The sequence below is a fragment of the Temnothorax nylanderi genome, unplaced genomic scaffold (genome assembly GCF_030848795.1).
Source record: "Temnothorax nylanderi isolate EJ_2023f unplaced genomic scaffold, tnyl_v1.0 TNYL_tig0012_pilon, whole genome shotgun sequence".
Taxonomy (NCBI): domain Eukaryota; kingdom Metazoa; phylum Arthropoda; class Insecta; order Hymenoptera; family Formicidae; genus Temnothorax; species Temnothorax nylanderi.
Genome location: NW_027249074.1, coordinates 452,520 through 467,290, shown reverse-complemented (window position 1 = coordinate 467,290; position 14,771 = coordinate 452,520). Strand labels below are relative to the sequence as shown.

Sequence of the window (14,771 nt, the reverse complement as noted above, 5' to 3'; positions counted from 1 at the left end):
AAACTGCCGATGGTGAACGTTTCTTCCTATTGTCTAAAAACAAGGTAAACTAGTAAAATAAATAAAGCTATGTTTCTACATCAACGTACGTTAAATAAAAATTTCAAATCTTTTAGTATACATATACGCAAGAGCCATGTTCCCATGCCAGGACACCCCATCTGTCAAATTTACGTACACTGCCAAAGTAAGAATAAAAAAAGAACAATATTTTGTATTTATATCTTCTTATATTGCTTTAATTAAAATAAAATACTCCGCTTAACCATTATTTCATATTTATTAGATTGTAGCACCACGTGGTTACACGGTGCTAATGTCTGCGTTGTCGACGCAAAAGTCTCCGATAAACGAGTGCATTTTGCACCAATTTGATCAAACAAAAAAAGTACCGTCTTATGCGGTCATGATTATCGTTGGTGTGTTGAAGTACCAATCATACAAGTATGAAGATTCAACTATTATAGTATATGTCGAGACTAGACATACGATTCGGTTTGTCGACTGTTTGTATTTACAAAATTGTGTAGCACGCATAACACACATAATATTACAGAGAGCGAAAAATTTGTGTGGCTCTTATCCTTGGGGTAAAAGATTTAATTCTATTTGAATTCATATCTAATATTCATTTTTTATTATATGGATTTTACAAATGTGGTATATTATTTTTAGATTTACTTCTTAATATATGTGTACTTCCACCAAGCGTATCACATTTCGATGACATAGAATGCCCATCTTTAGTGTGTATATCGCCGACTTTACTTGGTGGCGATATTTCTTTGATCAGTATGCCGATCGCTCAGCAAATTGCTGGGCATTATGCAGCAATTTCTGTAACATGTACCAACTATAAACATTTATGGCTCAATAAATGTTTCAACACGTTAATTTGTAAACAAATTATGTACGCTCTTCTTCCTAATCATAGGCTATTTATTAACGCGATTGCGTTGAAAGATTTAAGAACTATGGTAAGTTATTAATTTTGATTAAATCGAATGGCTTAGGGAGCAAACCAAAGAAGACATGGTCAGAAGGCATGCTAAAGAAATAAGTGAAATCACCAACGAATTTATCATAAAACTACCAGCATTGAGAAATCCCCAAACAAAGGAATTGCCGAATAATTTCACTCAAATACAAGAGCGAAATTATAAACACCGTAATACCCAAAACTCCCAAGCTCCCCAAGCTTGACGACCAATTTCAAATTTAATGTCTCCTCCGAAAGGATAGTCCAGTTTCTCCGCACGAGCCCCACTCGTGCGGGGGGTGCAGTTTGGAATATAAAAATTCCTGTGATCAGGTGGACTCGTACCCGGTTCCTCGGGGGTTACGAGTCTGGCGCTTTACCACAAGACCACACTGCCACCCAATAAGTGTAATTATTAATATTACTATTGTTCTTTCGCGGTCAGTTAGCTTTAAAATTCGCGATCCTCGTCCATTGTCCAAAACTAGCCGAAGCTCCGAGCTCCGACGCACACGTATTGCATTGCATTTGCATAACGTAACGTTTCTTTGCTCTGTATGCGTATCTCCAATTCCCCACCATTCGATTTTCGGGTGAGCGGGGTGCCGGGGTGAGCCGCGTGCGTGGCGTGTGCGGCGTGTGCGCGCATGACGTTTTCCGCGCCGGTGACGGGTGAAACGCCGTGGCCCGGTTCTCGCTCCCGTCCGCCAGCCGCCTGCCTGCTCCGGGCTCCCGGCTCCGTCTGTTCAGTCTGTTGTGGTCTGTCGTCGCTGTTGTGCCACGTACGCCGCGCAGTGAACAGCACGGCTTCTGTCGGCCAAGATGGTCACGGTGAAGGGACGCAAGAGCTCGAGCAAGAACCCGCCGATCCTCAGCCACGAGTTCGTCATACAGAACCATGCGGACATCGTCTCCTGCGTGGCTATGGTCTTCGTGATCGGCCTCATGGTGCAGGTCGGTAGCTGCGCCGCGCTGTCCCGGCATCCTCGGAGAATTCACATTCCGTTTCGATTTACCATTCATTTGGCGAAATGGGAGAGTCACATTTTTGCGTCGAGTTTCCCCGCGAGGCGGTCCGTTCTCGATCTCCTTTCTGCGTTGCGTTGGGCGGAAATTGGAGATGCCTGAGAAATAGAATGACCATATGTTACTTTGGCTTGTTAATGTCAAGACAATCTGGACCCGTCGCACATACGAATACATTTTTATTTGTCACATCTGTGAAGATTTATTTCTTTGGAGGGGACTTTTGAGTTCTCATTACATCTCATTTATGAACATATTAATGGTGATAGAGAGATATATACACACACACACACATATGTAAACGGGTTACATTCAGTATTATATTTACAAATTTACAATACTTTGTTTTTTTTTTTATAATTTGTATAATCGCAGAAAAGCGAAGGAGAGAAGGATCTATCAAAACGTTGAAATTTATTTTGTCGGAATATCCAACTATACATATTCTTGCGGCAGCGTGTTGTATGTCCTTTTCCTAGCTGTTTGTATAATATAATCTAATAAGATTATTTTCTGTCAGGTTACTTCACCATGGGCCTACATGTTTATTGCTATTCACCATAATGTGACCAATACTACCGAGGATCCAACCGCGGTGATAAAGTATACTACAGGATGGAAAGATGCATGTGCGGTGTTCTTTTACTTCTTGATAGCCATTATAATGCATGCCGTGCTTCAGGAATATATATTTGACGTAAGTATATCCTCCCGACTGAAATATCGGCTGACTGTAGGAATGTATTTCAAGCTTTCACCGATAAAATCACTTTTGTCCGCAGAAAATTTCCAAGCGGCTGCATCTCAGCAAAGTGAAGCTTTCTAAATTTAACGAGTCCAGCCAATTGATAGTGTTTTATACATTGTCTGCGTTGTGGGCCATCGACGTTATAATCAGGTGATACAGATTTTTAGACATATGAGAGAATATTTATAAAGAGATATAAGAGAAATATTTATAAAGAGATATAAGAGAAATATTTATAAAGAGAGAGAAAAAGTACGTATCGACAAAGTAACGTTTCTTCTTCTTTCAGGGAGAATATACTTTTGAATATATGGGCATTGTGGGAGGAATACCCGGCGCCGATGTCCGCCTCCCTTAAACTATTTTTCATCGGTCAGCTTTCCTATTGGTTGCACTGCTATCCCGAGCTTTATTTTCAACGAATTAAGAAAGAAGATATTATGCAACGCGTCCTCCATGCAACCATCGGATTAGTCTTCACATTCGCAGCTTATTTCTTCAAGTTAATATTACAATATATAGACGTTTACTTTCTACTTTCGCCAGTTTGTATTAAAAGATATATTTATCGTTCTCCGCAGCTTCCAACATCTCGCCCTAATCTTGCTAACTCTCCATTACGTGGGAGATGCTTTGCTACATGCAGCCAGACTTGTTCACTTCATTAGCCAGAAAGAAAAGAGAACAAAATGTAAGTTGCCTCAAGCTACTATATTGCGTATAAATAGCGTAACTCTGAATTTATTTATTTATCAGACTTTTTCTTTGCTACAGTGTCATTCCTGGTTGCCAATTCGACTTACGCGTTCGCGCGTATTGCGACCATCGGGCTGACGTGTGTAGTGTTCCTGTACGGTTTAAGGAAGCAGGAGTTCAAGTTTGACTACGTCACCGGCAACTTTAATACTCCCCCTGTACAGTTCTCGGCAGCACTTATTATCTCGCTCTTCCAAGGCTATCTCCTGTATTTCTTCATTAAGAAACAGATTAAGCGTTCACGCGAAAATGCCGCGCCTGTTGTCGTGAAGACGAAGCCGAAGCAGAAGCCGAAGAAACGGGAAGGTGAAAACGGTTTCGTTTATCATTATATACTTTGATATTATTGATTTTATTTTTATTATTTCTATCAGAATTGATTTCTTTGAAGCAAAATGTATACGTATTTTGTATGTTTGTCGCAGGCAAGAAATCCGCCTTGTCCGAAGACGACGATCTCCCAGAAGTAGACCAGGCGACGAAGAAGAATCTGAGAAATCGTCCTTCAGCCAAGGCAAAATAGACGCTCAATAATTTAGAGAAATCATCTTCGCAAGGTTGATTGGACATTCGATTTTATTTGTCTATATGTCACGAACAAAACAGAATATTTGACTAAGGTGTACAAAAACATATTCTTCTTAATGTAAAAAACGAAGCTTCCATAATGTTACCGATTAAAACTCTCGTCGTGCAGAATGTTGAAGGATCTGATAACTCGATTTTGTATTCGACAGATGCGGCAGATTTTAAACGCTTTATGAAAGAGATAGGCACATGATAATCTAAACGAGCGGATATTTTTAACTACAGATAAGTTTTTTTTTCACCATTTTATCGCTTTCATATGAATTATACAGAGATAAATGTTGCATTCATATAGAATCGCAGAATGTTAATGCGCACTTTGCTACATTGTCTTTTTATGCGCGTTATGTAAATTTTTCTAAATATGTAAACGCGCGTTATTTATAATCTAATTAAGAGAAATTTATACGATTTTATCCCTGTTTGCTGCTACTTAAAATTCTCTATAAATTTTTTTGCGCACTGATTTCTTTCGATGAATTTAGAGTCGATTCGAATAGGCCTTTCCAAGTTTCCGCTCTTCGATCTCTCTTTTTTTTCATCGTCCTGCCGATTTAGACGGAGGGGAGATTGAAGAGAAAACTGAGCTCCAACCAGGCTAGGAGCTTTGATCGGTCTTGCTTGTTATCCTGTATTATCATTGGAATAGAATATTCAAATAGAATAGAGACAAACCCCTATTATTCTAGCATTAAGTTACAAGGAATAAAAGTACATAGACATAATGCACGAATTAATCTGGACCATAAATGTGTTACAAGAATCATGCCACGTAAAAATATACATATCCTATTATGGAATTATATTGTTACATTTAAATATAAGTTTTATTATTTTTCAATATATATGTATATCAATGGAAAAAGATGGTTTTGTTATTATATTACTGCGTGCTTGGCGAATAATTATATTTCTTTAAAATTACTGTTCCAAAAGTTACTTTAAAGAATTCAATACATATATCAATGGAAAAAGACGGTTTTGTCATAGCACTGCGTGCTTGGCGAATAAATTATATTTCTTTAAAATTACTATTCCAAGGAAGAGGAATAAAATAGATAAAAGAAAACGAAGTTTTTGATAGATAATTTTTTAAAAATGTTTCCACTGTTCTGCAATCTTATGCAGATTGCCTCCGTTATCTGGAAATAGAGCGTTCCTTCCGTAAGCCGAAATGGCGTAAAGCGAAGAAACAATTACCATTAATTTATATGTATATGGGAAATATTTTTTCGTAAAAGCGAAGTGACGTAAAGCGAACTTTCGAAAAGCGGGGGATACCTGTATTGTCGAATTTCTATTTGTAATTCTACTTTTAGTCGTGCAATAAGAATTTAACACCGCGATCGATCGATCAATTTTCTGTTTGTGCCTGCGATCAATTTTTTCAAGAAGACGGGATATGTAATGACTGTGTAAAAATTTATTGGCTACCTTGTTAAATAAACTTGTGTTAACTGAATAAAATTTACAGTTGTGTTTTTTACACTTCAAGCATGACTTTTGGTAAATATTCTCATATGGCAATGCCAGAAAAGAAAGAGAGATTTCTTTATGTTTTTAAATTTCTTTAAAATATAATATATTATATTTTTAAGAAATTTAGAAGATAATATAATATAAAATATAATAAAATATGGAATATATAAAACATAATATATATTTTTACGAAATTTAGAAACATGAAACATATAATTTTAATAACAAATTTCTCGGTTTTTTTAAATTTTAAATTCTTGACGTATTAAAAAAAAAAAAAAAGAAAAATCTCGTGTCGAGTTCGATGACAGGAAGGAACACTGTTGTACCGATTCTCGGAACGGCGGATAACAGCGATACCGGAGTATCCTTAATTCCCGCTAGCGGGCGCTGGCGCGGTCAGGCGCAGTGCAAGAGTTGGAAGAGTGCAAGCTGCGAAGCTGCCGTAGCTGTGGATCGCGGGGATATGGAAAAATGTATTTGAAGCGCACGTCGAAGCTGCTGGATCTCACGGTGTCGCGCACCACCGCGGACGTGGATCTGCGTGACTTGACGTGCCCGATATGCCGCGGGATCCTGATCGAGCCAGTGACGCTGCCGTGCACACATAACCTCTGCCTGCGCTGCCTGCAAGGTACGTTCGAGCACAACAGCCTGAGCTGCCCGCTCTGCCGGGTCCGGGTGGGCTCCTGGGTGCGCACCGCCACCAGGTCCGAGACGCTGGTGAACCACGGCCTCTGGCAGCTGATCAGGTCCAAGTTCCCGAAGGAGGTCGAGAACAAGCACAATGGTGAGGAGGGGGACCTCGGCTTGGACGCTGGTGAGTGAGACGCGCATATATATATATATATATGCGTGCGTACACGTATACACCCCGCGCGCGCCCGCACAATCCCGCACGCACGCACACACACACACACTCGTGCATCCCAGCAATAAACAAATGTAACATAACCTAAGCGATTTGTGTTTACTTGTCGGGATGACATTTCGCGTGCTTCTGATAGATGCTCCTGCGGATTATGTAATCTCGATGCTTTAATCCGCAGCCTCACCTCGCTCCGTTTTCTTTAACGCGATTTTCAGTCTTAACACGCATCAGCGGTCGTGATTGTTTCTTAACTTTTGTTGAACTTATTAATATAAAATTATTGTAATTGAAGAATACGTAGTGTGTGTTTGCGTGTCAAGCGTGTTGATTTTTGTTACGAGATACCACAGAAGAGTATTTTCCTTTTATGCAGATTATGCGGCGAATAGAATACTCAGCGCGGCTGGAGAGATACGCCGGGAGTACAAGGCTCAACTTCAAAAGGTCGAGGAAGAGAGGCGCCGTCAGAGGCAGGTCGAACAGATAGCCAGCGAGGCTTTGATTCAGCAGATTCAGGCGGAGGAAAAGCAGTTGTTGCTCGCGCAGCTGGCGCAGGATCAGCTGCTGGCTAAGACTCTGGCCAAGCAGCAGCGAAAGGATGCCGCGCAGAAGGAAGCTACAAAGTGTTACAACGAGTGTTTGTCGGTGCCGAGTTATGCCTTTAACGAGTCCAAGTTTAACTATCCGACTATACGTGTAAATAATGTCGAGACGACGCCGCAAACCGAAACTGCACACTTGGAAGGCAGGCACATGGGTCTTCCCGAATCTCTCAGAGACAGCTCGAAAACGAGGCAAATAAATATGTTATCTAAGGTGGACGTGTATTACGGCGTACGCGGCTCTAAGGAGGCAAACACGTCCGGTGTGTACAAAAATCCGGCTACGTATTGTTGCCAGAAACAAATGCCCGTTTATAACGCCGTCGCGAAGAAACTTCAATCCAAGTTTACCCAACCTTGCACCTCAAATTATTCCATGGAGCCCGGCTGCTCCACGTCCAGGGCTTACGCGACGGAGACTAAGGAGGAGTTGCGAGTGCCGAGTGACGTGGTGAACAGCAAGAAGAAGAGTCTCGGGGTGGAGGTGTGCATGACGCTGGCCGACGACGACGAGAGGATAGGCAGCGCCGAGAGTTCCGGCAGTCACGACAGCATAAATCAGGAGATTCATCATTTCAAGCCGATAAAGACGGTGCCGAGAACGAAATTGCTAATTTCTTCAGGTATTTATCTATCAAAAAGAAGGAGAGAAAGTTAATTTATTTGATAGTGTAATAGTTTGTGCAAAAAAAAATTTTTTAATATTTTTATGTTTGTGTATCTGCTTCCAGATGGAAAACAGATAGATCCGAAGTTGATTAGGGTGGTCCCGATTTTAAAGAAAGTGTCTAACGCAGTGCCAAAACCTCCATCGCCGACACACGTGAAACTTATTGGATGCTCTTGGAGCGCCTTCAGAGGTAATTTATAAATATTTGCATGCATATATTATCATGTTACATAGATACTTTTATATGACTAATTAGATTCTTAATTAAAATTGTCTAAAGATATAAGCCTGTTTTTTTTATTTAATTATAAGATGTTGTTATAGGTAAAATTAGACAGGACGCAAAAGAAAAGCACGCTGCGCACAGTCTGAGGGATAATACGGGGACATTAATCGAGCAGAAGCCATCAACATCGCTCGTTCATTCTCAAACGGTTTCGAATAAGTCGACGACGAAGCCTCAGACAAACGACGCTATCCGCCGACTCAATTTTATACCCGAACCGTCGTGCGATAGTAACAAAAATTACACGAAGAATACAAGTAAAATAATCAATGGCACTAAAGTGATTAAGAAGTTGTTGGACGATGAAGTGGACGCGGGAAGAACGCGCGATAAGGCTTGGAGGACGAACGTGCGAAACGGTATGGTAGCGAAATATAAACGGCATAGAAACCTACGGAGCAGAAAGGAAACCAGACTTACCGTGAACGTGACGGATGAGGAGGAGGCCGAGCCGACGGGCTCCAATTCGTCATTCAGTAAAACAAATCCGCAAACCGGCGAGCGAGACGGTGACGATGACGTAGCTGTTGAAAATATAGCGGAACGAATTAAAAGGAGGAAAGAAAACGCAGAGAAGAAGACGCTGGAGCCAGGAACGGAATCCAATGCGTCTAAAAGAAGCAGAACGAGGAAGAAAGCGTTACCTGAGAGGATAGATCGAGCTACGTTCTCGACATCTCAAGAGAGTGCGGAAGTCGACGGCAATTCCATGAAAAGTCCCGCGAAGCGGCGAAAAAAGAGCAGCTCTCAGAACAATACGGAGGTTCTCGGGAAGAACAATCTCTCGACAGACGCTGTGCCCGTCTTGAGGAAGTCCGCGCGAAACTTGACGAGGATTTCTTCCATGGCAAGCGAGTCGGATAACAAGAGTAACAAGAGTAATAACAAGTTTAATTACGACTCGCCGCCGGAGTCCTGCGACGAGACGGATCAGCGCGTCCCGGAGAACGACGACGCCGTCTGCGTCGGCAGACTTCTCTCGGACGAGGAAGTGATCGAGGAGCAGCAGCGGATCGAGCGATTGTTGCTGCAGGAGCGAGAGGACTTCGAGGTGGCTCGTCGCTTGCAGGCCCAGTACGACGAGATGGAGCGAATAGCCGGACGCACCAGACGCTCGAGGCAGGCCACCGAGAGAAGCGATGTGAATTTGCGTGAGGTCGACGCGGCGAGGACGGTTCGTAGGACGAGCGGGGTGCGCAGAGCCGCGAAACGGAAGTCGATTGTCGGTCGAGTCGCGAGTACCGCGGCAATGGGGACGCGCGGTAGGCCGAAACGCATGAAAATCACAGTTGACACGCGCGAGGATGTGACGCGCACGCGATAATCGGCGCCGCCACGGCGCGTGAGAACCCTCCACACACAAAATTGGATGTTCCTATAAGCCATACGTTTGACGAAAGAGGATTCGACTTGTGACTTTTGTACAGTGTCTTGTGTATTTTTTAACAAATTATTTGCCGTATCGAATATGTACCTGGATACATCGCGAGAGTATGAACGAAGGAAGCGGTTTTTGGCTCTTCTTGGATTGTTGTAACGTCCGTTTCCGGTGTCCACACGATGGAACGTCTGTTGTGCTCGTTTTTCTGTTCCTAACGCATCGTTCGTGCACGTTTTGACAACACGGGAAACGCGGTTTGTGCTCATGTACAATACGCCCTGGAACGACCGGCCTAAATTTTAACAAATCTTGACCGACAGATTTTTTTTTCAGCGAGAGAATTTTTTAAGATTGAGGTTGCCGTTTCTCCGGGACACCTCGGCGGCCGGGATTCGTAGTCGGACCTTGTATTTGAGACCGTTTTAAGTAATGTCTTAAGATGCTATGGCCGGTATTCATAGTCAGATCTTATTTCAAGAACGTCTTAAGTAATATCTTAAGGTGCTAATACGGCTCTGTGATTGGTTAATGACATCTTAAGATTGTACTTAAGATGTCATAAACCAATCTTAAATATAAGATCTGACCGCGAATACCGGCCGGCCCTGGTAGCTATTTGATTAGTCTTCGAAAGAGTGAAATTATCGCATTATAATCAAAACGAAGAGTGACAATATTTCAGCGAGACGTTGTTACATTTAACTTGAGGGCGAAAAGGAATCGAGTGCATGCCTGCAATATTGACGGCGAGAGATGGCTGCGAGGTTGAAACTGTAGTTTTATACAGCGATTACATTTATTTTTTAAGAGAGCTTGTCTATTTAAGTAGACTTAAGTCGCTACTCATTATAGCACTCCCATAACAATATTATAATAGGTATATGTAAATTAATTGGCTTCTTTCTTCAAAGTTCGATTATGCTGACAGCTGGTCTTTGGTTCCTTCGCTTTCAGCAAAACGCTAAATCGCGTAGTGATGAGCGCCGCATGATGTGTCGTTGACGTCGTTGTCGCGGTTTCCGACGGAAATTTTCTATGGAGAGCCGTTTTATCGCGAGATACGTGTATTTATATTTCTATGTGTCGTTCTCGTGAAAGTTAGTCAAAATCGAAGGAGATTTAATCGAGTTTTTTAAACGGAAAAAAAAAGAGATGGGGAATTGTTTAAAAAACTCGATTATTTTTAACTAACGTTCACGAGGACCATTTTTACGTGTAAAGTTTGTTACGTGACATTTATACAGATACACCGAGAAAGGCGGATTATGATGAGTAATCGTGTATAGCGTTAAAAGAGAGACTATATGTTTGATAGGATCCGCTTGATATCGCAATCGCGTCTACTGTCAGCTTCGACGGCCTTGATTATCATACCGCAATCGAATTAATTGTTATAAATTAAGTGTTATATTAAGAGAGGATTTATAAACTGTGCGCGATCGTGTGTGACGGACTTAATTCGACGGGCGCAGAGGCTAAGAAACGTAGTTCGCGAGCTACAGTTCCTTCACAGCTCACACAGGTCCGTTTTTTTTTTTTTTTTTTTTTTTTTTTCGGTAGGCTCGAATTCTCTCTCGCCCGTGCACGTTGATTATATAATTCATTCGTATCGTAACATATTCTACCAAGTATTTCTTTTTTTAATTTTTTTTCGAGAGGGGAAATATGGACACAAATTCGCGTCCACGCCTTTCGCGCTTCTCCCAACTTGTGATACTGTCGCAGTATTTTACATTTGAAATTCGTCCTTATTAAGTCTTTATCGTTACTGCCGATAGTATTTTGCTCTGAAATGCTGTCGCAGCTGAGCTCGCGTTTTGTACTCGTAATATAGCGAGCAGATACTATTCTAATAGATCTTTATAATTTAACGCATATATTCTGGGGCTAGCGCAATTTCTTCTCGTGGAAATTTACTGTTGATCGGGAAACTGTGTCAACTTTATCAGAAATATTCTTTATTTGACTCGAGTCAGACCGATCGAGTTCTTCGCGCAAAAATAATCATTATTCTAACGGTAAATCAAATCGAAGATACTCTCGGTGCAATGCAGCCATAATCCCTCTCCTCAAGTCTCACAAAAGAGAGATTCTTTGCCGGACGTTATCTGAATACAGAATGTTCTCTTTAATGTCCATATTTTTAAGTAGGGAGGATATTCGTTAAGAGGGTAGCAGTGTGGTAAAGAAACAGAAACTCTACAAACAGGGGAAGACATTCGGATTCGGGAAACGATTTTAACGAGCCGCGGGTATATTTTTGTCTCCCGAAACAACTGGGGAAAAAAAAGAAAAGAGGGCGGTCTTTCATTCCGAGCTATTTTCTACGACAAATCCAGAATGTGCAGAATTTGCGAATTCAAAGAGGCTTCCGAAAGTTTCCTCGTTAGTGCGGGATAAACGGGAGCAACAAAGGGAAACACGATTGTGAAAGGGAGGATGTTTTCATCACTCCTGTGCTATTGACCTTCCATAGTTTTTTTCTTCTATTCATGATTTAAATTAAACGCGACGTATATATTTGCCGTTAAAATATATTGCACACACACGAATGTTATCCGCTGTATGAATAGTCTTTCAACTATCTATTTTTTTTCTCTTACGTGCATGAATTTTAAGTATATAAAATATATGGCACGCGTGTATCGCGAGTATGTTTAATAAATAATGTAATGTGTAATAAGTAATTGCGAGGAGATGAAATAAAGTCGGTCGATATCGTTAGGGAATCGCACGAATATATTACATATATGGACTAATCTAACAATAATATATAGTGTAAAGAAAAGCGCATGGAATTTATGGAATAAATCATAGAGAATGTATAGAGAAGATATTTAGTTATAGAGCGCGACAGGATAACGTCGAATATTACATATTGATAATGAATAAGTAGCGCATCGTGAGAGAAAGACAGATTGAAGCGAGCCCCGTAATCCATAAACTCGGAATGAATGAAACACACTCATTATGGATTTTTAGGGAGTCGAGTCATTTTTATATTATGTCATATGGTTTTGCGCAATAGAAGACGTAGCAAGAGCAACGGAAGCCTACGAGAAATCGCGGTTTTTTCTCTTGATATGTTTTATATGTGAAAAAAACGAATAAATGACTGTAACTATTCTAAAAAGTGTGCGTCATTTATTTGGCAGCGTGCCAAAGGATCCTCTCTGTCTTGTACGTAAAAATGATTGTCAACGCTTTAATAAGTAAACGATATTATCGAGATCTATTATAAGGTATTTCAATGTGATTAATTTTTCGCTAAAATTCTCCCCTGAATAAGGAAAAACATTTTAATGCAATAAGGATGACACAAGTAGGATAAAATTTTCCCTTCGGGCTATATATAAGAATATAATCTAATAATATTAATGCAATAATAATCTAACAATGTTGTTTTTGCGAAAATTAAGGACGTACGATGATTTCGCGACATTATAATTATATCTTGATTTATAATTTGATTATAAATTTGTTGTTCTTCGGGATGTGCGACGAAAAATTGTTATGCACATTGCGCGATAATTCGGTCAAGAGTATCGCGAAAGTAAATATCCTTTCTTACGCAATGAGATTAGCGAGTTATAACGATATACGTTATAACAAGCAGATAATATTCGTCCACACAAAATAAGAGAGACACTCATAAAGTTACGCAAGGGATTTAATTAAGGGCTGCGACACTGTATCTTTTCAAAGTTGAGTATTTTGTTTCTTTAGATAAAATTTCTCACACATTGGAATTGTAGGACTGAAAAATGTATTATTTGACGAATAATATAAAACTTTTTACTAAAAGTTATGTACAAGATGTTCTCAAAACTAAAGGGTGATGTTTGATACTTTTATACGAAAAATATTAAAATATGTGTAATATTAAAATATAATTAATAACATGTTATATATACTATGTTATTTTCTCCTAACATATAGGAATTACAATTTTTAGAAATAAACAGATCAACAAATCCGATAATAGAAGCTATATGATTTAAGATCCCGATACTTTTATATTTTTGATAATATCTTGCGACTTTCGATAACTTGAAACCTTATTTCATTACTAGTAACCCTTTAACGAGAGTCGCAAATGAGTGATCCGATACGCGTCTAGCCGGGATATTGGTGATATAATAAAGCATTTTTATGAGTTCCGGAAGTCGCATATATACAACTAATTTGTAAAATGTGACACGATTATCTTGCTGAAAAACAGTCGATGTTTTTTTGTTCTTTAATATTTCTCCATTTTTGCGGCTTAAATTATTGACTTCTATATTTATGTAAGGATTAAATAGAAAACAATACGATCGTAATGCAGCCGTATATTATATGACTGATTCGTAACAGGCAGCAAATGATAATTGCGATTTCTTTATTATCCCTCCGCGATTAAAAGAAACTGAAAAGAAACCCTCTCTCGCAGGGGAACCGCCGAAAGGAACCAGCACAACGCAGGTATGCGGCTTGCGCGCGTAATTGCTGGCGATCGCTACAATTGCGACAGCTTAACACCAACAACACACTCGTTGCGTCACGTATCGCCGTGAAACAGCGGGAGCCGATATTCTCGCCGCGCCTCGCACTTTCCGTCGCACGTCCCATCAACCCTATTTTCTCCGACGAACTTCGTCTCGCCCGGGTACTTTTGCCCTGAGATTATACGGACCGTGGTGGAAACAACCGTATAATCCCATTGTTGCCCCCGCAACTCGATTGTGGCCTTCCTGAATAGATCCGATGATTACCGCATGAGTTACATCGCGGAACCTTGCGCCGGGCCCTTATAACGTGGACCATCTTTCCCTTTTACAAACTTGTCCGCCAAGGCGATTTCGTAATCGTTTATTTTTTTATTAAAAGCGCGACGTCTCCCCTCCGCGCGCAACGGCGTCGTTACTTTACTTAGAAGGCACGACCACGAGTCTCGCATCGCGAATTTGCACACTTGCCACCCCTTTTTTTCCTCACGTAATCAATCCGTCGGTAATGCCTGCGATTCAATTAAATCGTAAATAGCTCGGAAGTATGTATACAATGTATATCGCCATTGTGTTACATCTGTAATTGAAAGTTACGTCTCGATTGAATTTTCATGCGCGAGTCAAGCGATAAACCGTGTATTGTTCCCCGGATCGATTGGGCTCTCCCTGTGATGAATAGTTAAAAATATGTTTCATTTAACACACGAAGCCTATTTTAATCGGGCAAACACAAGTTCGTTACGCAAGCCAGGTTTTGCAGATCAATATAGTAACCTCGTTCCACAGTCCCGGCGCGGGCGCTTTAAATCGATAACAAATGGTTATGCAAAATGTATAAACAATTTGTCGACTGAATGCGTAACGCGTTGGAGGGAACTTGCTTTCTATATTTGTT

General features: G+C 40.6%; 2 protein-coding genes across 2 annotated transcripts; both read left to right on the top strand.

Annotated features, from left to right (window-relative positions):
- Window positions 1-1,610: 1,610 nt before the first annotated feature.
- On the top strand, window positions 1,611-5,564 carry Tram (translocating chain-associated membrane protein 1). Its single transcript, XM_071697399.1, has 7 exons — window positions 1,611-1,933; window positions 2,526-2,702; window positions 2,788-2,903; window positions 3,043-3,255; window positions 3,335-3,444; window positions 3,528-3,815; window positions 3,935-5,564. The coding sequence occupies exons 1-7, from the start codon at window positions 1,802-1,804 to the stop codon at window positions 4,030-4,032; spliced, it is 1,134 nt and encodes a 377-aa protein (XP_071553500.1). The 5' UTR covers window positions 1,611-1,801; the 3' UTR covers window positions 4,033-5,564.
- Window positions 5,565-5,853: 289 nt separating this feature from the next.
- LOC139767787 (uncharacterized) lies at window positions 5,854-13,293 on the top strand. The gene is made up of 4 exons (XM_071697397.1): window positions 5,854-6,396; window positions 6,821-7,672; window positions 7,781-7,909; window positions 8,044-13,293. Exons 1-4 carry the CDS (start codon window positions 6,051-6,053, stop codon window positions 9,327-9,329), a joined length of 2,613 nt encoding a protein of 870 aa, XP_071553498.1. The 5' UTR covers window positions 5,854-6,050; the 3' UTR covers window positions 9,330-13,293.
- The last annotated feature ends 1,478 nt before the right edge of the window (window positions 13,294-14,771 follow it).

Coding starts and splice junctions, on each gene's coding strand:
- LOC139767787 (XM_071697397.1), top strand. CDS start 6,051: ATGTATTTGAAGCGCACGTCGAAGCTGCTGGATCTCACGGTGTCGCGC. Junction 7,673..7,780: donor GAAATTGCTAATTTCTTCAG/GTATTTATCTAT, acceptor ATCTGCTTCCAG/ATGGAAAACAGATAGATCCG. Junction 7,910..8,043: donor CTCTTGGAGCGCCTTCAGAG/GTAATTTATAAA, acceptor ATGTTGTTATAG/GTAAAATTAGACAGGACGCA.
- Tram (XM_071697399.1), top strand. CDS start 1,802: ATGGTCACGGTGAAGGGACGCAAGAGCTCGAGCAAGAACCCGCCGATC. Junction 2,703..2,787: donor TTCAGGAATATATATTTGAC/GTAAGTATATCC, acceptor TTTTGTCCGCAG/AAAATTTCCAAGCGGCTGCA. Junction 3,445..3,527: donor GAAAGAAAAGAGAACAAAAT/GTAAGTTGCCTC, acceptor TCTTTGCTACAG/TGTCATTCCTGGTTGCCAAT.